Source organism: Nipponia nippon, unplaced genomic scaffold (assembly GCF_047370975.1).
Source record: "Nipponia nippon isolate SJK-2023a ecotype South Korea unplaced genomic scaffold, ASM4737097v1 scaffold_4, whole genome shotgun sequence".
In the NCBI taxonomy this organism is placed as follows: domain Eukaryota; kingdom Metazoa; phylum Chordata; class Aves; order Pelecaniformes; family Threskiornithidae; genus Nipponia; species Nipponia nippon.
In genome coordinates, this window is record NW_028262358.1 from 86,739,691 (window position 1) to 86,766,930 (window position 27,240).

The window sequence follows — 27,240 nt, forward strand, 5'->3', positions numbered from 1 at the left end:
AGCTGGAGACTCAGAACTGGTGTAACTTCAGTCATGGACTGATAGGTGATATTAGGCTTTTTACATTAGAAAGGGATGGTGCAGTTCTTAGGGCCATTAGCAAAAGCCCACTCACAGCCATACTCACTTTCCATGGAATTCAGTCTGCCCTTCTGTAGTGCTTGTGCACATCTTAAAATCCTAGGAAAGGCCTTTTGAGCTTTTCCTTCAAATCTACTCCAGAGGACACCTCATCCACAAGATGTGTTCGTACATGTTAGTATTCATGCTCGCTCACGTGACAGTTTTGTTTCCTTGCCTGTGCTTTATTACGTAGTAGTATCTTCATGCTTTGCTATTCAGCTCCTTTGAGACCGATGCATTGACTGTGTATTACTTATCTAGAAAGCATTTAAGCCCTGGTGCTGATGTCTTGAAGAGCCTGATTTAAACTTCTGCTGGAGCTCTAATTGCAGACATGGAGGACAGAAATAGCTCTTTAATGACAAAGTCACCACCCTGCCAAACATATTTAAAAGCATTTAAGCATATGCCCGATAGGATATAAGCCAACCGATATTCTCCTGTTATTCTTTTTTACCTGCAGCATCAAGGAGCAGCTTGGTAATCATTCTTCATGAGAACACCTTTTTTCAACATCCTTCCCAGTATAAATCAGCAATATATTCATTTCTGCAGCTGTCCCTCAGCTCCTCAAGCAAGTCACCAGCTCACCAGCTCTAACGGTAGCAATGTAGGAATACCCAAATAGGAAAATATCCTTGTTTTCCAGCAGAAGTCTGGCCATAGGCAGAGCTCATGGTGGGCCGCAGAATCAAGGGACAGCAGCAGAAGTACTGAGCTTTCTGTCTGCATTGAGCTTTGTGACGCTGTGGCCTTATTACCGCTCGTACTCAAACTCGCCAGTTGGTAAACTTGCTCACACACCAGTACTCACTGCAGCTATGGCAGCGGCAGTGGGATATGCATGTGCCACTGCAGCCACAGAGGGGTACATTTTCTCTCCTGCTAGGCAGAGCTTGCAGGAGCAGTAGATGGGATGAGGACATTAAAAGATAGAATACACAGTTCTGGAAACTTCCTAGCTTTCCCTCCTCATGTCTCCCAGCCATTCAGTGTCCTGGGAATACATCTACTTTTTGCTCTTACAAAACAAAGGAGCTTGGTATCCTCGAAGATCCACGCAGACCTCGGAGGTGGGGCTGGGTGGGAAGATGACTGTGTGCTCTTGGTGGTTATCTCAGGTCTTCTTTTGACTTTGAGGAGAGTCTGGCTGCCAACAGCTCCTTAGGCAGCTCTTCCAAAAGAAGTATTCCGGAGTTAGGACAGGGGAAGACTTGTGCAGAAAAGAAACTATAAAATAGAAACATGTTTGCAGTTAAGTTAAGTGCATTTCTTAAACGATAAGAAATACAACAAAGAAAATCCAATGAGGCAGGACAGGATTCAAAATAATGCATAAGTTTACTGAGAAGTTGGTCCACAAAGAAAAAAGTTTGCATTTTGGCCATCAGCTAATTATGGGACACATGGCTGCTATACATAAATTTGAAAGTGAAATCTGATTTGACTGTGCTCAGTATTTGCCTAACTGACAGGGCTAAGTTGAGCGTACCTCAGTGGTAGGGTGCGAGCCTGAACTTGCCAGAGAAAGCTCTGCCTGACGCTCAGGACACCCTTGGGAAGAACAGGCACATTTACTTGCAGAGGACAGTTTAACAGAACAATTAGGCTTCAGCCTAATTGACAAAATCTATTTTAACAGCAAATAAATTTTGTGTAATAGCCTCAGAAGGTACAAATTATCAGAACTAAGAGCAGTTTGTTGTTGTTTTCCTTTTTAAATGCTTAATAATTTTAAATTGCTTCAGCTACTTGTTATATTTCACCTTGAATGAACGTTTCATTTTTCTTCACCCAAGAGGAAGCATCTCTCTGATCTTGTTTCTTTGATACAGCATTTCCTTCTTTCCTTGAGGAGAAAAATGAGCTGGGGATTCCTACGTGATCTGCTGAGTGGAGTGAATAAGTATTCAACAGGAATTGGAAGAATTTGGGTAGCAGTTGTGTTCATATTCCGATTACTGATTTACATTGTGGCCGCAGAAAACATCTGGAAATACGAACACGATGAATTTGAATGCAATATCAAGCAGCCTGGTTGTGAAAATGTCTGCTTTGACCATTTTTTCCCTGTCTCCCACATCAGTCTTTGGGCTTTGCAGTTAATCATGGTCTCTACCCCTTCACTCTTGGTTGTTTTTCATGTTGCTTACCGAGAGAACAGAGAGAAACACCACAACCAGAAACTTTATAGAAGTGTGGGAGAGATAGATGGTGGATTGCTGTGCACTTACCTTACCAGCCTTATTTTAAAAACAGGATTTGAAATAGTTTTTCTTTTTCTGTTTTATAAATTGTACAACGGGTTCAAAGTACCACGCCTTGTGAAATGTGACATAAGACCATGTCCCAATACCGTAGAGTGCTATATTTCCAAACCCACAGAGAAGATGATTTTCCTCTATTTTCTGGTGGCAACTTCATGCCTGTGCATTGTATTAAATCTAAGTGAATTGAGTTATCTCATTTTCAAATACTCCATAAAATGTTATCTGAAGAGGTACGTCAAGAAACATCAAGGCTCAGAAAGTGATTGCCACAAATCAGAAATCAGTGGTCACAACAGACCAGCAGCTGCAGGACGGTTCCACATCAGCTCCTCGTCCTTGCCTCTGAATATACAAGACAAATGTGGAAAAAAAGCTCCCCGTTGACTTGAAAGAAGAAGGTCAGAGGCCACCTTCCCGTTACACAAGCTGTATTTGACAGATTGCTTTTCCAATCAGTGCCTTACAGAACTGAAAGGATAGTTATGTAGGAAATATTTTTTCTCTGTTAGTTCCCCCTTTCTTGAGTGGATAAATCCAGTTGCATTATGTATGTTATACCTCGAATCATCTAGATCTGTTCGTGTTGAAACAAGAAGTGTAGAAGTCTGAAAATTCCATGCAGTTTTAATATAAACACAGATGCTTATGATAAATCATGCTGAAACAATTGCTCAAAGAGTTGAGTTTTGAATATTACACAGAACTGCTTTGGTACAAGCCAAAAGAGGCTTTTTATAGGCAGAGTTGGAAAAACCTGGGATTAAGACACTGAACAGGAAGGGGACGCGCAGCATTTGTCAGCTGAGTGGATCCGATAGCTGTTGAAATCGCCATCGGCAAGTGCTGGCATACAGTGGCTGCTGCTGTCTTGAAGGGAGCTGGATGGTCACAAGCCCCTTCCACTGGACTACTGTAAAACTTCTCCAAAAAAGAACAAAAAAATAAAAAGAGGTAGACACATCTAGTTTAGCCCATGGTGATAAAGACAGACCTGGTTATTTAGCTATTTGTGGAGCACCTCCTTCTGGAGGTATTTGAGCCCTTTACATTTTTTAGGGTATTTATCATGAGAATGCATCCCGTAAGAAAAGGTACTTGCTCAAACTGGCGCAGGCAGCCCGTACCAGAGTACAGAGTTAACTCTGGCTCACCCGCACTGAGCAGCTCCCAAGTCATTAGACTTTTTTTTCTGCTCTGTGGCTGTGGCATTTAAGGGAAAAGATCATTCCTAATTCCTTAGGATCTGAGTAGAGAAATGTAGACCGCACAACACGGCAAAACAGTAGCCAGCAGCCCTGGCATTCAGTAGCCTGGAATCTGGTCCCTTTAGCAAGGTTGAAAATACTGCTACTCCTTCAGTATATTTCCCTGCCATAGAACAACACGTGGAATCTAAAAATATGAAAAGCCTCCAGTAGAAACAAAGTAAAAAAGAACCACCCATCCCCTCCCCCCAGATTTCAGAATCTCTCTTAAATACCACGCATCTCCGCTCTTCCTTATGTGTGTCACTTGGGCTAACAGGAAAGGGACACAGATTAGCCAAGACGTGTCTTCTGTTGAACCTAGACTTCTGAGCCGACAGAAATTAAGTACCTAAAAAGACTTATTTCAGGGTAGCAGTGTTCTCTTTCCATTGCTGGGATGAAAGACCTTTGGACATCCATCAGTACTGAGCCTGATCAAAACACACCCTTGAGAGAAAAACACCACTGCAATCGGTGGAGCTGCCTGAATGTTGAACTGGTTTCATTGTTTGTGCCAGGATAAAGAGGAGGAAACGGTAGCAAAAGCACGTTAACTACTTTCTCACTCCAAAAATCCCCAGCTTTGCTTACAAACTATTACTTTTATGAGTACTGGGGTAGCAGTTACAGAATTAAGAAATAATCAATAAACTATGTGCTGTGATTTTTCAAGCTTTTTTGCTAAAATAAACCTGCTTTTATCAAAGGTGAAAATACATTTGCTGCCATTGAACTTAACAGCGAGAGCAGTCTCTCAGACGCTAGCTTGCCAGCTTGTGGCCAGTTAAAGTTTTACATCTCGAGTGACGCTGAATCGGTGTGTATATCGAGACAACGCGCTTTACGCAATTCAGAACCTTTTCTGTTAAATCTCGACATACGCAGACTGCGGCTCATGACAGAAATGCCGTTAGAAACTCTTTTGCAGCTACTGGACAACACCCACCAACCAAGCAGCGCGTGAAGCAAAACCACTGCCCACCAGCCCTCTGTAACTGTGGCCGCCACAGTTTCGCTGAGAACAAAACCCAAAATTATCTTCGCCCTTTCGTACCTTAATGCATCATTTTTTAAGACAATGGCAACACGACCAAAATGAAAAATGCTTCCAAAATGACTGTTTTTTAATTATGGAGGACAGATTTGAAGACAGCACATTAATGAAAAAGTATTTATTTATTTTTTTTTTTTTTTTAAAGCAAGGTTTATTTGAGAGAAAACGAAGAGAAGCAAACACAGTTTAGCCAACACAGGTTTCTGATTAAATTGGTGCATTCACTGCTCTCTAATAGAAAAATTGTGTTAAGTCAGGGCTTGAAGAGTTCCCCTAAAGCTCTGTGGCTGGTCCGGGCTTCCCACTTAGACCAAAAATTTTCCCGTGAAACAAGAACTTTAATTCTTTGGAATGTATATTCAAGGTTTTATTTCTAATTCCTATCTTCAACAGCCATGAAATGATAAATAAATTCCAAAATCAACAGGTTTCAAGTCTCGGAGGATACTTCAGTTTGGACAAAGCCAGTACCTTACATGAGAAATATTCTGAAAAACTATTATGACCCAACTCTGTGTAACCCCCGACTCACTCGTAGCAAACAGCCAGGGGGGCTTTTACACCACGTGCTGCAAAATTAGAGGGGTGTTTGACAAAGCCCCTGATGAAAAGGAAACGAGCATCACGCAAGGCAGCTCCGTCAGATTTTACTTAACCTAAGAGAACAGAAACAAACTCAGCTGCCTTCTGAACCCTGCTCTTGGCCAGCATTTGGTCTTTTCCTGGCTCCTTTCCTTCCACAGCCCCTTCCCCGCCTTTACACTCATTTGTGCTTCAGCTTAAGTTTCACTCATCCATCCATCCCTGAAGTCATTTGCTCTTACATTTTTGGTTCAAATGAGTTTGTAGACTCGGTCCCTAAAACTAAAGGTTTAAGGGCTTTTTTGTGTATTCAACTTCCAATTCACACAAACAGACAAAATTTAAAACCATTCAAGTGCTATGTTTTTTTTCTTTTTGAAGTGTAGAAGCACAGTCTCCTCAATCGCATAGCAATTTGCAGGAAGCTGACCTGAGCCCATACCGTAATGGAAAAATAACACGATCGCTCCATGCGTGTTCATACAAAAACATTTACCTCATTCATATTTCAAAACATCTCTGCAAACATTAAAAGACCCAGGTCTTACCTAGATCCTAGTTTTCTTTAAAACCCAAGCAATGTTCTTGCCTTTTGACAGATGACGTTTAAAAGAAAAAGTGACAGAAAGAAGCAGGGCAGGAGCAGGAGCTGCTGCCCCAACTCCTGCTTCAGCGAGATCCGCTAGCCCTGGTGGCCTAAACCTCAAGGCAGCGTGCCCGTGCGGGTGGGAGACCCAACCATACTAATTCTTTAGCACAGAAACTAATTGCAAGAATATAGCCAACTACTTTTCCTCACCTGAGCCAGTGACTGTTTTCAGTGTTGATTTTAAAGGCGTCCCTCCGTCGCTATCCAACAGCCATAGACAGGACATGCCAGAACGCTCCAGGACCAACAGTCCCCCCCATCCCCCTGAGAACGACCGCCCCAAAACACGTGAGGACAAACCCACTACTCTTATTTACACTGAATTAGGGCTCAGACAATATTAAGATTTCTTTATAAACATAGTTAACCACAAGAGAGGCAGGCTGACTGCTGGTTTAAAGATGTCTTTCAATCACAAAACAGTCTGCACTCTACATCCAGGCTCCTTGATTTGGTTGCTTCCCCATCAGCAACAACTGCTGCTTCAGTCAGCACACTCCTCACGATGACAAGGGGTTTAAAAGAAAGCGTCTTAGCTCAAATGCGCCACAGTTCATGGGTGACATGTCTGGAAGACAGAGACACGAAGGAGGAAGGAGAAAGAGAGAGGGGAGAAGACAGAGAGGGCCGGGGCAGCGGGGCCGGCCGCAGCCACAGGTGTCGGGGCACCCCGCGGGCTGGGGTGGTGCTGGCAGCCCCATCCCGCCCGGCAGCCCCAAGGGCAGGGGGACGGCTCCAGGCTCTGGAGGAGCAGTCGGTTCGGACATGCTGCCACAGCTGTAGCAGAAGGTATTACACATCACTCAAGATAAAATATCTAAATGCAAATACCAAATTTACTTCCTCAGGAACTTTTGTAGTGCCCTCTGCAGTCCATGACATCTTAAATCAGACCCTGCCTTCAGTCCCCACTTTAAGTTTAAAATACTTTTTTTAAAAAATGAAAATAAATACCATACTAGCTTACCTGTTGGACAGGCTGTCAGTACCCACCTAAAAGGGAGCGTGCCATGAAGGGCACTGACTATATTGGTACAGTGCCCACTTTAACTGGATTAATTGGGATAAGAATGAGACAATATTAAAAAATTTCATTCCCTGAAATTCAGACCCTCCATTCAGATCCAAACCAGAAATTATTTCCTGGATATTTATGACATTGGAATTATTTTTCCTTTTTTTTTTTAAAAATAGCATTCTAGTATAGCACTGTGTAGCTCAATAGTTGTAGCTATTCTAAGCCTAAAAAACCTGCAAACGATGCACTATCTATCATTGACAGGGAATGTCAATGCTGAAACTATTTAATTTACACAAAACAAAAAGATATCTTCTAAAAATTAACAGTTGTGAGGTCTGTTGACAGCGACTGCAGTGGTTAGGTACATCTGAAACCAAAAGATTTCAGGTGAGCTTTGCGGATCCTCTCCAGAGGACGTCCTCTGCCCTCTTCTCCCCTGCAGAAGATTCCCCTCTACAATCACCATGGATCGCATCCAACAGCAACTCCATCCAGGGAGACCGCGCAGCCTCTGGTAGGTAGAACGCGGCACCACGCGCTTGTAACGATTATAAAGATCTCTCCTAGAGTTAAAATGCAAGGATTTGTTTCAGTTTTATCATTCTCGGACCGCACCTTTGATTTACTAACTAGGCAGAATTACCAGTTTAGTCACTCGGGAGGGATCAAAAGCAAGAGGAGCAAACAGGCTCTTTCAAATGGAAGCACGGGCTTTCTGAGAAGGTACGCAATTTAGCACCAGATATCAAACCACGGGCTATGCCCAAGCTGAAATGCAGTTGCCTTTCCGCTTTTTCATACATAATCTTCACTCTCATGACAAGTCAATTCATGTGGTTGTAGGAATCTGCCCTCTGCATTGACATTCAAGTAAACTGTCAAGGATTCCAGGTGAATAGCTTAAGAGCAATCAAGTGTAGCATTTAATGCAAAGCTTTACATGGCAAGACAAGTTTATAGAAAAAAAAAATCCAGCCAATCTCTCCCAAGATAAAGACTATTTTATATTACTGAAGGTAAGTCACATCCAGTAATGAGAATAATCCAAGAAAAATTTTTGGTACCACACAATCCAGCTGGCTTGTCCCATCCGAGTGAAGCATCATCACGCACGAAAACCAACATTGTAGATTCCTGGGTACTGACAGCTCCCGCCAACACATTCACGCTTTTGGTTACTGAACAAACTGGATACCTGTCGTTTCGGTTAGCAGCATAGAGAGAAATCGCTCCAATCCTGGGCACTACCAGCGGCACCGCTTCTGAGGCTCGTTCCAGTGTGGAAAAGAGAGAGGTGGCGAGAGTGCGGCCAGGTACAGTCAGCAAGAGGCAGAAGAGCACGGAGGGAGCCTATGCCATCAATAGAGCACGACCACTGAGTTTATCTGTAAGATCACAATCTCACTTCCCTTTCAGAAAGTGCCTTGTTTATTCAGTTTTTAACGGTATGGCATAAGGACTCACGTATTTTATAGATAGATACCAAATTGGTATTATCAAAATAAACCATCTGTTTTATAAACCCACTATTTACAAAAACGGTTTCTGAAGATTTTTTTGTTTTGTTTTGTTTTTTTTAACAAAAATTAAACTATACACCAATCTAAGTTACAGAAACAAAAATAACCTTTATAAGATCACATGTATAAAACAAGAAATGAAATGTGATTTTATTTAAGGCAATACTGGGCTACTTCACAAATCACCACCTCAAATATATACACTGCTCCACACTACTAATTTTCTATCACATTCACAACGGATTCTTTAATACCAAATATTGTTTTAAATCTCCAATGTAGCAAACTATTTTTATTCACATTTCCATTTTTATTATGGAATCATAAATGCTTTGTATCCAATTAAAAGCAATGAAAAATGTAGCTATAAGAAAACTATTATATTTATGAGTTAACTACATATGAATATCATCCATAGATACTGGATGTTAAAATTTACAAAAATGAGAGTGTGTCAGTACGTTTAACCTATGAAATGTGATCTTATCCAGCTCCTCTCCTGTAAATAAATGCTTTATGCAAAATAAACTGGATATGGCAGACTTAGCTAGTTTTAGTTCAAAAGTTCTTAATTTAAAATGATTAAAGGACAGTTTTAAAAACTTGCTCACTTAGTTACAAATTAAAATTCCGAATATAAATGTGTCATTTAATAGTTTAGACTTACAGACTGCTGGTGGCAGCAAATGATTTACAATAATAAATATATACAAAAAAAAATGTATCTACAAATAAAGAGTACTGTTATACATGAGCAGTGACCTGGTGAAAGATACCAATCACAGACAACTCACAAAGATTTAGTTCATGGAAAGGACAATCTGATAGAAAGTTGAGGTTTTGGATCAAGTATTTACAAAACTGAAGCAATTACTCTGTTCTTCAAGTCCCATAGGGATAAAAACAAATAAGAAGTTTACATGACTCATGTCATGTTTTTTGCTAGATTAAATCACTTCAAAATAAAAGAGCTCCACAGTTACTAGCATGCTTGATGGCTTCCTATTCAAAATAAATTTTATTACAGCTCACGGTTAAACACATTAGGTTTTCAGTATATTGACTCCCCTTCCTCGGTACCCATAACGATTACTTTTGCAGCTGTAACCTCTGGATTATCCTCCCAGCGTCCTTCGAGCTTTCTCAAACTGACGATAGGTTTCATTTCCTGAAGTTGCTTCAACACACGCTCAGTGCAGTCTTTAAAAGTCTTGTCTAAAACTATCTTTACGTTATCACCACATGGAAGCTGTGATGGGTTGGCAAACGGTACAAGGGTTTCAGTTTCAGAACATGACCAAGTGACATTATTACTTGCTACGGAGGTCTTCTCATTGGATTTTCGCGAGTTCGAATGGGATCCTTTTTTGGTTCCACTGCTATGGTAGTCTCTTTCGGTGTTTTTCTTTTGCTTCACAGCAGACTCTTCAAGGAACTTGAGGAATGAGACTTCAAAACCCATCGGCTTAAACGAGCTCCAGTCGAAAGCTGCAGGTTGCTCTTCGGCCGTTTGAATGGCGACAGCAGTCTCTTCCTCCTTATGCATGCTACTCACGTCAACGGGCAGCACCTCCTCAGTTTTTTCGGCTCTCCTCCTCTTATTCTGAGATACATTTTTTTCTTTGCTTGCTCTTTTCAAGTTGTTTGATTTTTGCTTTTCTGAGGGGCAGGAGCTGGTCTCCTGCAAGTCACTATTTACACTGGGAGAGATTTTTGCTTGGTTTTCAGTACTTGAACAATCCTCATTAATCAGTTTAGTAATGAATAGTTCTGTCAGTTCGTCCACTTCATCCTTCTCACCTTTTTCAGTTTCCTTTTGCGGTAATGTAGGTGTGCTTGAATCATTATTGCTCACTATCAAACTCGGTTCAGGCTCTTTCACATCACTTTTTTTATCAGTCTCCTCTTGGTCGCAAGAGGCTTCCTTTACTTCTGAGACAGAGTGCTTTTTAGATACAATAAGAAGATTTCTGTGTTGGGAAGTAAATGCTTTGGACAGCTTGTGACATTTATAATGCCTTATTATGTTACTTTCGCTTGTAACGACAGATGAACATCCCTTTATCATACACGGATACTGAGTTATGAACCTGCTCGTGCATTCCGATAAGGCATCGTTTCTAGCCTTTATTGAATACACGTGCTTGCCGCGTTTCAGTGAATAAGCCTTATTTTCTTGAACTTGCATTCCTTTTGAGTTTTTGTTTTCCAAGTTCACGTTTTTCTTTCGTTTTGTTTTCACTGACAGCCTGTTACCTTCTTTTCCCGATCTGTTTTTTAGTCCTCTCTGTTTGGACTTCAATGGTTTCTCCTGATTTGCTTTGCTTGAAATGTTTTCCTGACCTGGTGTCAGTCTCCTGGGTCTTATTAGATGATCTTTATGCTTGTCATTATGTTTGTTAAAAATATGCCTCAAGAGGTTAGACCTAGTAGCATAAATACGGTCACAGCCTTCACAGTCACACTTGAATACGCTGTCATCTTCTACTTTGTTTGGCCTTATCTTAATACCGTGATCTGCCTCAAGATGTACAATGTAGTTAAGATACGCTGTGAACGAAGACTTACACTGAGACTGATCACAAGAAAACCTTCCTGCCTCTGGAGCCAGTTTCATGTTTCCAATTTGCTCTGGGGTCATGTCATGAAGCTTCATATAATGTTGTATCAAGCTGGTAACTTCCTGGAAGATGCGAGAGCAGTCACTCACCTCACACCTGAACTCTCTGACAGAGGCCTTGGTTTCCACCTCATCGCGTTCCTCTTTACCTGGCTCATTCTCCTCCTCCACTTCGGCAGAGAAGGCAGGGAGGTCAGATTTGTGCACGGCTTGGTAATGAAGGATTAGGTTTTGTTGTATCGTAAAAGCTGCGAAGCAGCCCTGATGGACACATCGGTATGGTCTGTAAGGGCTGTATCTAGTGGGAAACTCCAGAGATTTTGTTACGGGCTTCCTACGTTTTCTCTCCTCTTTTTCCTTCCTGTACCTCCTAACCTTGCGTACTTTGGGTTGCGCCGGTGTACTACCAAAAGAGGCTGCATTATGCTGCTCCGGTGGAACAGAAACCACTTGGGGAGGTTTTTCCAGTCTTTCAGGAATATTATTTTCCGGTAGAAGTTTTTCCAAGACTTTAACAGGCTCTACAGCTTCCTTTATCTGAGCTTCTTTGACCAATGGAACTGCAGTTTTGTTTTCTATTATTAGTGTCTGTGAAGTCTTCATTTCAACAGGTCGCGGGGCTGTGCTTACAGTTTCATTTTGGGATCTTCTGCCATAAGGCCTTTTAATTTTTAATTTTACCATCTCCTCTGTCGTAAAATGATGCACAAGCTGACAGTGTGCTCGGAGATTAGAGTTTCTTGTGAATGTTTTTGGACAGGTAGCTACAACACATTTGAAGGGGGCATACTTCAATTGATGTTTCTTAATTTCTAGTATCATTTCTGCAGTGTACTGATGAACCTTGCCATAGTGTTTAAATAACGCGTCTTTTGTCATAGCACTATAATTGCAGCCTGGATCCTGACATACAAAAGGCTTATTAACTTTATCACTAAACTGAATGTTACTTGCCTCTGAAGATATCTGGACGAGGGGTTTGTTTTCAGTTGATACAACAGGAACTGCTGGTGCTAGCGTATCTGCTGGAGGGCACTGGGAAAGAGTCTCGGAGACCTGAATGGGTGAATCATTTTCTAGTTTCAGTTTTTGCAAGCCCTCCAAAATTTCCAATATTTGAATATCATCTTTTTGAGATGTCTCAGGCTGAGCGGAGCTACTCTTTGCAGCAGTGACGTTCCCCGCATGCACAGCAAACTGTGTGGGAGCAGGTAGTTTTACACTATGTGCAGAATTTCCCAAAGAAGCCTGGGCATTATTTACTTGCGAGTTCTGTCCTGAAGCAGCGACGGTATCCTGAATTTCAGTTTTCACCTCAAGTATCTGTGAATTCATAGCAGTTTTAATTATTTCCAGGGTTTTTTCAAAGTTCTGCATAACATTGTCTTCTGAAATCTGTTCCTCCGAATTTGCTTGCACACAAGAATTTACAGCCATCATTTGGGAATCCCCATTTTCAGTTTTTACTGTTAAAGGGGGTAACGTTGTATGAGCCTCGAGATTTGTTTTGAAGTTCTCTTTGATACTGGCCACGAATAACTGATTGTCAACATTATTGAGTTTCTGTGTGAGATTTTCCACCACTGCTTGAGAGCCACAATTTGCCAGCAAGTTGGACTGAAAACCTTCTCCCTGTATTTGCACGTTTCCTTCAGTGCTTTTGGTTAGAAGTCCCATCGTTGTTGTATTATTTACTGCTACTTTCTGTGACGGATTGGGTGCAAGCAAGGGTGTAGTTGCTTTTCTCTTCCTCTTTGAAGCACTGGTTCCCTTCTTATTCAAGTTGCTTGATCCTGAATTCTTGGGACTACTTATAACTGAAACTCGTGAACTGTTCCCTGCAAAGTTTTGCGCTGCTGCAACAGTATTAGAAAACGAGCTGGGACATAAGCCATTTTCAATAGTCTTTAGCATTAAGTCTTCTGTTGCAAAACCAGGCAAACTCTTGCATTCGCTTACTGGAGGAATTTTGGCATTGAGGGTCCTGTTTTGGTCTGTTAGCAGGGTACTGGGGTTACAGACTGTCTGCAGCAGAGGGGACGCGGTTGAGTTGGGCAGAACAGCTGCGTTTATCTGAGTCGTACCAGTGACACAACTTGTCGTAACTACGTGTGGAAGTACTTCTGAGTTATCAAAGGTACTCGGGATGCCTGCAGTTTCCAAGGCTTGTTTTATGATTTGATTTCCTTCCTCATTCCCACTGGTATTAAAGTTAGTCACATTGGCCCGTGGAAACATAGTCTGCAGTAAGGCTGTGGAACGATTTTCAGCTGCAAGTAACTGGAGGAACGACGGATCTTTAAAACACGTCTCTGGATTGAAGGCAGACTCCTGGGGTTGCTGCAAGTTTAATGAATTTGAAGAAATAATCATACTGGCAAGCAAAGACTGTCCATTAGCCTGCAGAGCTTCTGGAGAGATTTCTGATCCTTCAAGAGGTTTACAGTAAGACCTCTTAGATAAGTGACCACCAAGTGATCTAGGATTAGTGAAAACTCTGAAACACCTGCTACAGATAAATTTGCCATCCCTAATTATTGCTGGCCACTTTGCCCGCTTGTTATGTTTTGGCTTCCTTTCTTTCCCATTTGGGCCCCGGCCACGATCTTTTTTCACCTTTTCTGAAGCTGGATGTTGAGAACTAGTTTCATTGAAGTTATTTTCATTACTGAGTCGTGAGGGAAATATTTGATCAACAGTTTCCTCCTTTGGGAAAGCAGAACTAGTGTTTCCTTCTAGCTGCGATGAAAAGTTATTTGTGTTATTTTCCAGTTGTGAAAAGACTGAATTTGGAGGATTCTCTGCTGATGAAGGAAAGAGAGACATCGGACCGTTTTCTGCAGGCAAAGGAAGAAAAGGATCTGAACCGCCGTCAATATTCAGAGGCATAACTGTTTTTGCCAGATCGTCCAACGGGGAAGGTAAGGTTGCACCAGACAGATTTTCCATATGTGAACATAAAACACTCTCAGGCTCACTTTTAATACGAGTAGACAAACTTGGATTTACGACACTTTCTACTATAGGCAACATAGGACTGGCCAAATTTTCTAGGTGGGTTGGGAAAAGTGTACTTGAGACATGTTGCACTTGACTGGAACAGGTGGGATTCAAATTAGGTTTGTTCTGTGTGGTAAAAGCAGCACCAGCGGGATTGCCCACTTGCGATGGCATAAGATACACAATTTTCCCATCGTTCGGCACATTTTGCAGATTGCTGGATTTTCGTGGTTTCTTATTTTTACGCTGCATTTTAAAAGCAGCATATTGGTCAGGGTGTGCTGCCTTCATATGTTTGCCAATACTCTGTGACGAGTTGTATGTTCGAGTACACCCCTCGACCTGACAATTAAATTTCTGAATTGGGGCTGCTGGTGACACAGCTGGAACTAAAGAGCTATTTATGTTAGGCTGTGAAGGAATAAACGTAATACTTTCTAAAGTTTTTAAAGGCAGGTTATATAGATTAGCTGCAGCCTTAATACTGTCTTCAATTTCAACTTTGGAAATGGGTACACTGTTTCGATATCCTGCCTGATTCTGCACACTAAATGGATTTACAATGCTCACTTGTCTTTCTAAGCTTTCTGATTCAAGGGCTTCTGGTTTTAGTGTGTCTGAGGTCACAGAAATATTTTGAATATTCTGAGTCTGACTGAGACAGTCTTCTTCCTTTCTCTCTTGGAAAACTGGAAGACAAGAGTCAACCGATGAGCACAGCTGCTGGGCTCCAGGTTTAGTGGTATCTACTTTACTTGCAGTAGCAGCCAATTTACCTCTTTTTACAAAGTTATCTCGGATCTTCTGGTTAACAGCAGCCACCTTAACACTGCTTGCTGGAATTGTCGCTTCTGTCTTCACCGAACCCGTAGGAGACTGCTCCAAAGCAGCATTAGGCAAAGAATCGCCTTGCTGCAGTATACTCGCTGATGCGTTTACACTTTCATTCCCTACTGGTTCTGCTTTGATTGGATTCCAGATGATGTTGTCTCCTTCGGCAAAACTACTTTGGTTGTCAGCCGGAAGTGATGTCAATTCCTCTTTAACAGCAACTCCATCGGTATTTTCATTAGCTTTAGAAGGTTGACTAAGATCAGGCTGATTAGGCTGGCTTTCAGGCTGTTGCGCTTTTTCAGGCTGCTTGTTGTGATCCTCAACATGCTTTTCCAGTTCGTTCTGAGAACGGTATACCTTTCCACAGCCTGTGACTTTGCAGGTATAGGTATTATAGTGTTGTGCTTCGTGATCATAGAGTAAATAGGCTTCGGAAAACACTCTGCCGCATTTTGGAAACATACACTTTGCTCTGAAGACTTGATGCTCTTTCCTATGCGTCAGCAGCTCAGCGTAACTGTTAAAACCAGCCTTACATTTCATCTGTATGCAGATATAAGGCTTGCTGCCACAGTGCATTTGTAAATGATCATTTAGGTGAGTAACACTTACAAAATGTCGTCTACAGTACTGGCAAATCACTTTTTTGCTTTGCATTTCAAGAAAACGTTTAGCTTCTTCATTATCTTTATGCCCCTTTGCATGTGCTATTAGATTTTTGAAATATTTAAAGCCTTTTTTACAAAATGTTACAGGGCAGGTGAATTCATTAACAGGTAGTGGCTTTTGAACTGGCACTATCTCTGGTATGTAAGGTTTATCTTTGTCATCGTTTTCATCATCTGAGCCATCGTTATCATTAAACACAATGAAGTCTGTTGAATAGAGACTGTTCTTCTTAATGGGTCGCTGCTCCTGTTTGGATACAGAATCAGTCTTCTGATTCTCGTTGGTAGTTGCTATTTTAGGAGGTCTTCCCAGTCTTCTCAGTGGTTTCATAGCAGCCAATCTCTCTTTGCTGGATTTTTTAACATGCAAAGTTACATGGGGAACAAAGTTTTCTTTAGAATTAAAATTTTGGGCACAAATAGGGCAACTGTAAATTCCGTCTTTATAATGTTTTTGTGCATGCCTAACTATTCTATGACCTAGGAATTCTTTGTCGCATAAAACACAATACTGCATATAAGCTTGCCAGTTCCTAAATCTAGCTGATATGAACCCCCTCTCTCTGAGTTTTTTAATTTCTCTCTTTTTCTGCTTTTCATCTCTGATACCCTTAAGAAGGCTTGTAGCTTCATCAAAAGTGCCAGCAAGCCCATTCACAGAAGTTTCTTTAGTCTCTTCTTGGCAATCCTCAACCTTCTCATAAACTTCACTATCGTTTAGTTCGTCTATTGATGACACGATGGATGCCTCCTCTCCCATCAGCGCCAGACACTGACGCTTGAGAGTTTTCCAGTCCCAGAATTCTGGATCAAAAGGCCACTGAGTTTTCAGTACAAGTAAGAGCTCACAGCGCAAAGAATTTGGTATTGGAAGATTCTCTTCATCATACTTCTGGTCAGGCTGATTATATAGCATTTCAACAGCATAATATGCATCCACAGTGGGTTCAAGAAGAAATTCACTCAGCTGACAAGCACGTTTAACCTCCAAGTCATCTGGAAGCAAGCAGGAGATAGTCTTGCAAATAGATATCTTGACGTCTGTATTTTCACTGGATTCCAAGCGCAATGCTTTCACACACAGTTCAATGCAAGTTGCAAGTCCAGCACCATCGATCTGTAAAGCAAGACTAATTTTAGTACGTCAGCTTATCACAACCCTTTCTAGATTTGCAAATAAAAGGTGTCACTATTCAACCCTAAGAGTCAGAAAAAATGCACCTGGAGTTTATAATAATAGTTTTTACCTTAAGAAACACAGTGGTTTGTCTTTAGATGCTATTCCTTAAGTTGCATAATTTGTCTTCATGCTACTAAAAAAATGTGAAAGTTTACATACAACTAAAACACAAATTAATTGTATGTTCTGTTTAGTTTGAGGACTTTAGGGCTGTATGTCAGGGGTGTTCAGTTTACATTAGAGCAATATTGAGCCTTTTCCATGAAATAAAGCCTGCCAGTTGTGTCACAGTTATTTGAGATGAGCTTCTATGCAGCATTAAGTTAACACTGGGTAGAATTCAAATAGTAAAAAGTGCTAAAGTAAGAGAAACACATGCTCTTCAAAAAGATCTATAATTTGGAAATCACTTAAGGTATAAGGGTTTATTTTTATTTTTAAACATCATGCCACTTCAAAGTCAACTGACCTCAACTGAACACATGGCTTCATTCCAACTGGAAGTAATAAGTATAGTTAAATGTTCCATCATTTAAGTGTTCCAAAGGTCATGTGGTCTTTTCTCATTTATACCCTCAGGCAATGTAAATTACATTTATGTCCACTTTACAGTCCCTTTATGCTGCCATGGATGCACAGAGAGGCTGTGGTATACATAAGAATAAAGTCCAGCGTATTTATGAATGCACAAGTCTGCTGCCCACGTGGTCTCCAATTTCTGCCACCAATGAAATGATCCACAGCTCACTAGAGAAAAATCAGTATGCCACGGAGCAGACAGAGCTCTTAATACCACAAGCCTCTGTGAAAGTTATTTTCCTTCCCCCTTCTAACACCAGTTTAGTTCAGATCTTTGGAAAAAAACAGTCTTCAAGATTAGAAGCCATACCAGAACACTGCAAAAGGAAAAAAGGAATTCTTATTCTTAGAATTAATATACCAAATTACAGAACTCTCCCCAACTAAAAGCTTTCAGAACAGCTCCATTTAGCTATAAACATTAAATAATGCAGCTACTAATGAGAAGAAACTAGGAAAATTAGATGACAAGGTTAGCTGAGATAGATGAACAGAGTTTTTAATAAAACATTGGATCTAAGTCCACAAAAGGCAAGTATTTCATTTATCAAAACAAACTGCATTCTTAAGGGGCAATTCAAAAGGGTTTTTTTGTGTTGTGTTTTTTTTTTTTATTATTAACTTTCTGTAATTTTCTTATATATTAATATACAGCCTTCATTTCCTCTCCTCATAAGCTTTTCCTCTCCATTTTCTGTAATATTTGAAATATGGAAAATAACGAAGAAGAAAGTTAGGACCTGCTAACAGAAAACACCTCATTTAGAGGACACGGACAATAGTAGAGGCTATAACCTCACCTTTAGTTTTTCCTTCATCACAGTTGTGGCATCCAGCTCTTCTGTTTATCCCCCTTTTTTTTTTTTTCCAAAGGAACAAAGAAGTTTTAATGATTCAAAATGAATCAACTTATAGTTTACCTGCAGAAGAAAGTTGCTACAGCCTTTCCTAAAACCAATTCGGATTTTCCCAGAGCTGATGCTACACAAAGAGACAGGATGTCTAAGCAGCTTTCATAAATTTTCCTGATTACAGTTCCATAAAAAGTGCCAAAAATATTCTTTCAGGAATATCCTTACCTCTGAATTAATTACTTTAATCAGGAAGAAAATGTGATAAACAGTCTTAGTTAACACAGAAAGTTGACGACATCTCTCTAGATACACTTGAATAGAAGGCTCTACCCTTTGCTGCAGTTTACTCCAGAAAAGAGTCAGTTCCCTAGAACAAGAGAACAATATTTCAGGGCCAGCAACGCAACCACTAATCTGATCACAAGAAATGCAAGGTTGAGAACAGTTTCTACATTGTCTTTGGGAAAGGAAAAAATCTGAATTTATTCACACCTTATCTTAAGAGAAAGGCTTTTATTAATATACCCACGCGATTAGTATCTAATTTTAAAAATTGTTACAATGACTCAATTCCAGAAGGACAGATCAGAATAAAACCAGTATCACCACAATTTATGCTACATAATTTACAGACTCATGATATGGCCTTGAAAAAAGTCTTGCAAAAGTAGTTTACTCTTCATTCCACAGACTGGAATTTTACACTTCTGAATTCACAGTAATTACTAACAGCTATAGGAGGATGGCTTTTCTCTGTGGTAGATAATTTTTTCTTGAGCTGCTCTGCTTTAAGAGCTGAATCTAACTGTGATTTAGTGAGAAATTAGCCCCCAAAGCCAAAGAGTATTACTGTAACTACATTAACTCACTAGTTCATTCCTCCTTAGGTGGGAATAGCCAAGAGTATTTAGTACCTTGTGGAATGGTGTAACCCCCAAACTTTAGCAGAATCTGTTAAAGCAAAACCCTGCATTAGCAGATGTTCTTTTGCTGCTGCACATAAAAAGGAGGTGCACAAACAAAGCGAATTCTTCAGGAATTGTACAGGTTTGGAAGTACAACCAAACTGTTAGCAGTTGGAAATTCAGACCCTAACAGCTCAAATATCTGCCAACAAAGACCAGTTATTTGTTCTCATATTAATGAAAGCAAGCCCTAAACAGTAAGTATCTTCATGTAGCTTATTATTTTGTTTATAGTAGTAAAAAGCTCCTCCTTTTCTAGAAGTTTGTTAGAGAAAGAAATACTGTGTTATGAAATAAGGACAGATGGGAACAGTACTTGTGTGTTAAATGTTGACATAATGCTGACTAGCTGCCTGCAGATACTAAATTCCTTATTGCTGCAGCACAAGATTATTGTCAAGAGAAGTTATTAACCAGCTACCGGTATCTGTAAATGCCTCATCATACATGCAGCTTTCCAGTTCCCATAATGGAAGCTAATCTTGTCAAATACTTTTTTAACTTTCTTTTTTTAGCTTTCCAAGAGCCTTATCTCCCTCCTGTTTGGCTCACAGATTTTATCAGCTGAAGAAAAGTTAACTTATGGCTTATGTATCAGCTCTATCTTCCCAAAACTAATTTTTGTTCCACTAGACAGAAAACAATATTCAAACTCACCAGGCACAGTACATCTCTCCTTGCTGCAGCTGGCGAGATAAAAATGCTGCACATAAAATTAGAGCACTTTTTTCATCTCCATCAGATTCTAGGTTACAGATCATTTCTAGAGCATCTTTACAATCTACTTCTGCAATCTAGAAGGGAGGAAAGAAAACAAGACCAAGACTAAAAAAGTGGTTTCATTTTCAGACATACAGTCATCCAATCCTTTGCAAAAAGACAGTAATTTAGAACTTAGTGAATATTTAACTCTATCCGATAGAGATAAGCTTGAAAGCAAATCACTGCGCTTCTAGATAGAGTGACAAAACTTATTATGCCACCAGAAAAACTGTTTTATTAAAGTGAATACGAATTTGTTTCTCAGGCATGACTTATTCGTATCTACTCTCCCAGTCACCTAAAAATTTTAACGTACAACATTATTCATATATATTACATACAGGTGAAAATCGTAATAAGCAGATTTGTAACTTTAAATTGCAGCCTAACACAAAAAGATTATTACCTGAAATTCTAACCCAATTTACTAGTCACTGATGTTACTACTGCTTTAATACAATAGCTGGTGATTACGGAATCCAAAGTTTAACTTGAGTGTTCCAGTATTTTTAAAAAATCAGAGATAAAAAGAAAAGGGAAGCTGTGCAGTAAGAAGCAGGTCAACTGAATGCTTTTCCAGAAGAACATTACAGCCTCTGCAACATAACGTATTTGTTCAAGCAACGATGGAAGCACTTAGTCTTGTAGCAAAACAAACCAAAACCCACAGTCACCTGGTAGTACTAGATGGTTGTATCGGTACTGAATCAGCGCACTTGTTGTAACAACTACTGTCTAATTTGATTCTCAGCAGACTGGTTTGATTACATCAATTAGCGCATCTGGCAGGACATGCTGGTATTTATTCTTTGACACTGGCAGTTGAAGAATAACTTGACCATTGCAACAGCAATGTTAGAAGTCTCTCTTGAGAAATCACAAGACCACCCAAAGCAAGAAACAGAAACGCCCACCCAAACACCCAGCGAGTTTGGTACTTTGGGTAAGGTGGCAGCACAGCTTGGTTGGCCACAATGGTATCCAGCTCTTGGTCCAGCAATCAAACTACAATTTTGAAGAGCACAGCAACTCATTTTTTCCTCTAAATTGACACTTTGTAAATATATTAATAACCCTTCATTGAACATCATTTGAGGTTTAATAACCTCAAAATCATCTTATAAAGAAAACTGCATTTCTCAAGACCTCAGAGAGGATGGATTAACGTAACTGTAATACCAATTTAGACGGAGGCTCTGTTTTGCTCAGCGCCCCATCTCAGACAGTGGCCATCCGGTAAAAGCTTAGGGAAGAATATGGGAAACTGAACTTACAATAAAGGAAATTTTTTTTCTGAAATGTTTTTCCAGCCTCTCAGAGTTCTTAAGGGACCCAGCTTGCAGCAAAGGTCTGTACAGGTCCAGCCATCGAGTCTGTCGGTCTAGCATTTCACATACGCCAAATATGAATTCTTCACATTATTGAAGCAAACTATTAGACTAATCCAAGCTGAAAATGAGCTCAAATGCTACTTTTGTGCCTATTCTGAATGGATATCAAAATTTCCATACCACTAAAGAGTGAGCTGTACTTCTTTACAGTTTACCTTTTTTTTCCATTTTCTTACTGTTCTCACACTACAAAATAACTATCCTTCTCAGTTCAGAACTCCACCTTGACACGTTAATAGCATATCTGCCTTTCCAGAATGGTTAGTAATACTGCAAATCGTGCTGCAGCTGAAGCTGCAAAGCTAAGCAACCCAAGCAATCCAAGGTTTGGAAATATCTGAATTAGGTTTTCTGTGACAACCCAGTTTAAACTCATCTGTATGTTATGGCATCCTAAGAAACAAGGCTACCCCACTCCTTTTGTCCACAGGATTCATGGTTCATTCTCTGACTGAGCCCATTCTGCTTTGGGAGCGCAGTGGGGCTGAGTAACGAAGGAAGCACGTTTGCAGGGTCATAAATTCCAAGTTCCACTGAGAGTCTTCAGGAAACAAGGATGAGATTGCACAGCCCTGCCACAGCTCCTCCTGAACCTTTTCTGGCAGGGCCTACAGCAGCCAGAGCTGGGAGGGTAAGACCGATCTGATTCTACTGAGCATTGGAAGAACATGCCCAGTGAGAAGCTGTCATCTTAGAATTCGGTCTATATCTAGGGTAGGAAACTTTTCCAACTCTAATCACTGTGTGGTTGCATCCCTTTAAGATCAATTTCAATATGCTTAGTACTTATTATTAACATAAAAAGATGACAGAGACAAAAAGACAGCAGAAAGATGCAGACAGTCAAGAAAACTGACAACTGCAGTTAGTTTTCCTTTAAGAAGGAAAAAAGCTCAGATAAAACTTTGGGGTGGGGTGAGAAATGAAGATGTCACCTGAAAGAATGCAGAAGACCAAACCTGTCATGTCTTCTTTAACTTTGGCATTTAAATAAGAACGATTTTATATTTCAAACCAGATCAAATATCTGATTTCACCTTCAATTTCACCTGGACATTTGGGTCAAAAAAGGTTACATTCATTTTCTGAACTGAAATAGCATCTAAAGGGCCCCATTCTATGTACCAGGTACTACACAAAAAGCTATAGTTAAAATAGTAAGAGTGGGAAAACCATTATCTTCACCCTACAAACAAGATCCGAGGCAGAGTTTTAAAATACTTCATGCAAAATCAAACAAAGTTGTGGCAGAGCCAGAAAATGCCTACTAGCAACCTCATATTACACTTCCACAAGTGTTCTAACTGCGTCATTACTAGTCAGTTTAAAAGTGACTTAAATGAAAAGAAAAAACAAGATACCAGAAATATCTTAGATCATATTTTAAAAGAAAAACCTCTTCTACAGAAAAACAGCCTATGATTAATGACTTCATTATCATTAAAGAAATAAGTCTAAGAAGAGTTCTTCATTTTTTACTTACTTCTTCCATTAGCTTTTCATTTGGTGATCCTGAACAAAGACAGACCAGGTAGGTTTGCTTGAAATTGCCTTTTGCACTGATTTCTGGATGGTCAGAGCACAGTTTTGCCAGGGCAGTAGCTTGTGTTAATTGCTTTGTTTTCATTAGGTGCTTAATACGCATATCCAGCAGGACGGGGCCTTCAAACACTAAAAATTCATTCACTTCAAAGAAAAAAAAGCCAAAATATTACATACACGTTTCACAGCAGGTTACAGAGTTAACAGATGGCATTTACTCATTCATGGTTAAACCCTAAAATTTATAAAATCAAAAAAAGGTACAAAAGGTACAAAGCATAGACGAGAAAAAGCATCTTTTGATAACTGTACTTGTTTATTACAAGGATTCCCTGCTACAGGAGATCTTTTTATCTACCTGCAGGTTTTAATTCATTCTAATTTCTTGGCAAAACAGCTGCACACAAAACAGATTTAGAAAGCATATAAATATAAAAATTTTTAGATATAATTATAGTTCTACAGTAAGACAAATGACACAAAACCACTTCTCACATCCTTCTTTATGTGTTTGTGCTACGCCTTTGCTAATAGTTGCCTTGTAAAGACCTTGCTACAGAAGGATAAGCGCGACAACTGTAGAAGCATCTGAAGTTCTTTGTATCGGTGTTGAATATTTTGTATTACACATGCATACAATGCAGTCAAACTCCTTTAAGAGCTTTTCAGTCAAATAAGTTTCCTACAAAAAAGAGGCTTGTCTTGTATACACTTGACTGCGTATAGTTTAAAACTCAAAGACACAGGAGTGACTGTATTTTATTCAACTATATTCTGTAGATGTGCTGCTACCAGAGTTGAAACTCTACTGTCTACACTAACAACTCAATTCTAGGTGCTTCAGTGGAAGGCGTAAGAATCCTACAAAAAAGGGGAGCACAGGGTAATATTTCTACTCTTAGGTATACATCTCAGGTCTCATCCAGATCTTCAAGATCAAAATTACTTCAGCTTTGAAGCATGAGGTTTAGTACTACCTCCAAAATATTTACAGTTAGTTATTAAAACTAGATAGACACAGAGACAATCAATTTTGGTTAATCCTTTTGACATCAACCCCTCCCTGAGACAACTGTTTCCACAAGCTAGTTACAGACTGCATGAAAAGTCTTTTTGGCTTTCAATTACCCACATCTTAATTTCATGACATATTCCCTCATCTTTTAAAAACAACAGAATTTTCTACCGTTTTTTGTTTCCATTCTTTCCTGAAAAACAGCAGATGCGTGATATTCTTTCAACGTTAGGGTAAAATCTTGATCTTTTGTGGATGAGATTTTTTCTAGCCTTTGAGTATTTTCATCACCCCTTCCTGAAACCTTCTGGGCGTTTGCAGCACTCACTTTCTGACACATATTAGTAGAAACATTCATTACATTCTTCTTAATTTACTCGCCTTGAATTTCACTTGAATCATGCTTCCCATTCACCTAATTTATATTTTCTTGACTTTCAAAGTCCTGTTTGGTCTTGATGAAATAATTAACTTCAGCATCTGCAAAATTAATTACCTCTCTAGTATTTGGAGTGTTAGTATACCCAAAATTAGGTTTACTGAAAGAAAAAAAGATCATCTCACTTTATTATTTGCTTCCTCCCATCCTAGTTAGTTTTTGATTTATGACTGTCTTTCATTTTATCTCATGATTTCTCCTTCTTCTAGCTTCTTATACAGGATATTACTAAGAGCCCATCTTGCAATCGAAATTAGGTCAACCGTTTTCTTTTTTATTGTTTTAGCGCATAGCATGTTAAGGCAGAAAATACTGCCTTTTGCAGAAATCAGGCCTGTTAGACCCCATCGTTATCCTTCATGCATTTTCAGATTTATGGTTGAATTATCATTTCAATCAACTTATTAGTTATTTGTTCAGGATCCTTGTACACTATTGCAAATGATCAGCAATGGCTCACTGATGTCTAAGAATATTCAGTCAAATACGAGTTCTTTCTTCCTCTCTCCATGTCAATGAAGATATGACCGGATTTTTATTCATGTAGGAACAAAGGAAAACTAGAGCACGCTAACAAACAAATGGTAGATGGTAACCATTTCTGTGTTTATTACAGGACACTTGCCTTTTCAGCAGCAGAATAAGTGTTCCTTTAACGTCATTACCAATGCCTTATAAAAAACATCCATAACTCTTGTCAACCCACAAATGACCCAGTGATTAATTACATTCAGTAGTTTTAGCCTTGCTCTTCCTCCTACCAGATACCAGTAATCCTTTCACCTACAGTGCTTACTCCCAGCTAGTCTGCCTGGAATAACATTGGAACATTTTACCTTATTTCTGTAACAAGATACAGGAAGACCTTAGACTTTAAGCTATATTGGTAACCCAAGACATTTCACTGTGATTTATTATTATAATTACTGCATTTAATATTTTAGAGACTGTGTTCTATCTGCTAGTCCTCAGTAATCCCCTTCCTTTAGTGTTTACTGCTTCAGCCAGCCTACCTTGCATAAGCATCAGAACATTTTCTGTTATCTTCTCAACAAGATATAGGAAGACCTCGGGGTTAAAGCTACATATTAGTAAGCCTTTATTCTAATCCATTGCAGTTAACATTTGAAAGCTCATTCAAAACACAAGTTTTAATTATATTTGTTTCGTAACTGAACTATGTATGACATTTTGAGACAAAAAACAGTGCCGAAGTTGCAGAAGCAAGTCTATGGCGGGGAAGAGTCTTAAGGTTAAGACTTTTTTTTTTTTTTAAACATTTTATAAACATATTTTAGAGTGCTGTGTCTATTTCAAAAGTTGTTCTAGACAAACTGTTAGTTTACCATAACAAATATAACTTCATAAAAAATGCTTTGAGGCACAAGTGCTTTTTCAGCACAAGTTAGTTAACCTCTATGAGCACAAAACCTGAAGTATTTAATGAGAACGGTACGGTTTATCAATAGCATGATTCTTAGAAGAATTATTAAATGTCATTTTTGTGCAATGTTCCACCATTCATTAAAATTCACAAACTTATCTTTGTGCAAGGCATGTGTAGAATTCATATAAAATTACAAAACTAACATGAGAGAAAAAAAGACAAGCAGATGACACCTGACAGATGGTACTATGATCTACTAACTCTGGCAAATAAACTTGGAGATACTGGAATCTAACTTTTTAGACACAGTTTCCCCGTTATTCCCTTGAATCCCATAGCTGGAGTCTCGGGTCATACTACCAAGTGATTCCATGTCAAGTCCACAAGAACTACTATGAACTTTTATTACAGGTAATGCTTATACCATGCATGAATTAAAAAAGAGAAAAGATAATCCATAGATTAGTAGCACACAAGAGCATGAATAAGCCATGAGCACAGTTCTGTAGTAGTAAGTTCTCTATGGTGGACAGTCCACATGTATGTCATGTTTTGGCTGACTGGAGGACTTGTAGAGCACAAAGCAAAGAATTTTTGCCTTGCTGATAGCACTCAATCCTACTAACTCTACCCTTCGCCAATTCTTGGGTAGGTTTAGATTAACCTACCACAGACCTTTTTTTCTTCTCAACCTCGCTCTGGCCAAGGAGGATGAAGGCAGGAGGTGAATGTACATGTGGACTATCCATCTCAAAGAACTTCAGTTACTAGTCAGTAACCTCTTTAGTCATCTTCAAGTGTTAGTCCACATGTGCGTTCACACTGTGGGTGACTCTGAACTGTACTCGATACTTTCATATTTACCTGGAGCTGGGTCTCAGAATCCTTCATGCAAACAACATCTCAGCACAATTCTGCTGAATGCAGCACCAATCCTGGATGCTTCTACGATGGCATATTGTCTGGTGAAAGGGTAAAAGAAGTTCCAGGTGGCTGCTTTGAATACACCCAGGATGCAAACACTTTTTTTTTTTTTTTTTTTTTAAAAAAAAAAGTGAGGCTGCTGGTAGCATTCGACTTCTGGCAGCGGATGCTCTGATTACTGAAAATAGTTCCATGCTGGCTGTTTAAATTCTAACCTGCCTGTTATCCACCTTGATAATCTCTGAATAGTGATGTTTGTATCCTTGAATCTCTTTTCAGTGGGACATACCTCAGAAGTCTGCCTACTACATTTAAACTTATGAAAAATTCAAGAACTTAGTTCTTGACATCCAGGTTTAAGTCTCTAAGAATAATCACAATCAGATTAAAAAAGAAGCAGCAGCAGCCTGGCTTTTTGTAGGGCTATCTCAGATCCTTTTCCTCTGGACAGTTCCTCCACTCACCCTCAGTGCCAGCTGAGGAGATACCAATGACAGCTTTGAAGGATTTCACCATCACTACAAGAAAATGACAACCTTGAGGATGGAAAAACAGGTTCATGTTGAAGAGCACAAGCCACGCTGACAGAAACTGAAGGTGGAAGTGCAGTAGTA

General features: G+C 39.6%; 2 protein-coding genes across 8 annotated transcripts in view; one reads left to right on the forward strand and one right to left on the reverse strand.

Moving 5' to 3' along the window:
- The first annotated feature begins 1,966 nt into the window (after positions 1 to 1,966).
- GJB7 (gap junction protein beta 7) lies at positions 1,967 to 7,244 on the forward strand. Its single transcript, XM_087773642.1, is given in 2 exon segments — positions 1,967 to 2,648; positions 2,650 to 7,244. Coding segments are annotated over 2 exon segments (753 nt in total). The 5' UTR covers positions 1,967 to 1,985; the 3' UTR covers positions 2,740 to 7,244.
- Positions 7,245 to 8,356: 1,112 nt separating this feature from the next.
- ZNF292 (zinc finger protein 292) overlaps positions 8,357 to 27,240 on the reverse strand; it is a 56,504-nt gene continuing 37,620 nt past the window's right edge. Inside the window, exons 1-5 of one of the 7 annotated variants that reach the window (XM_087773624.1) lie at positions 26,567 to 26,650; positions 22,803 to 23,005; positions 19,824 to 19,960; positions 18,427 to 18,568; positions 8,357 to 16,705 (exon numbers count right to left, since the gene is read on the reverse strand). In XM_087773624.1, the coding sequence (XP_087629750.1) occupies positions 9,518 to 16,705; positions 18,427 to 18,568; positions 19,824 to 19,960; positions 22,803 to 22,964 (7,629 nt within the window). In that variant the 5' untranslated portion in view covers positions 22,965 to 23,005; positions 26,567 to 26,650 and the 3' untranslated portion in view covers positions 8,357 to 9,517. Of the gene's footprint in view, positions 16,706 to 17,237; positions 17,550 to 18,147; positions 18,201 to 18,426; positions 18,569 to 19,823; positions 19,961 to 22,802; positions 23,006 to 26,566; positions 26,651 to 27,240 lie in introns of those variants that run through there. The other 6 variants (XM_087773622.1, XM_087773628.1, XM_087773629.1 and 3 more) reach the window with 6 other exon arrangements.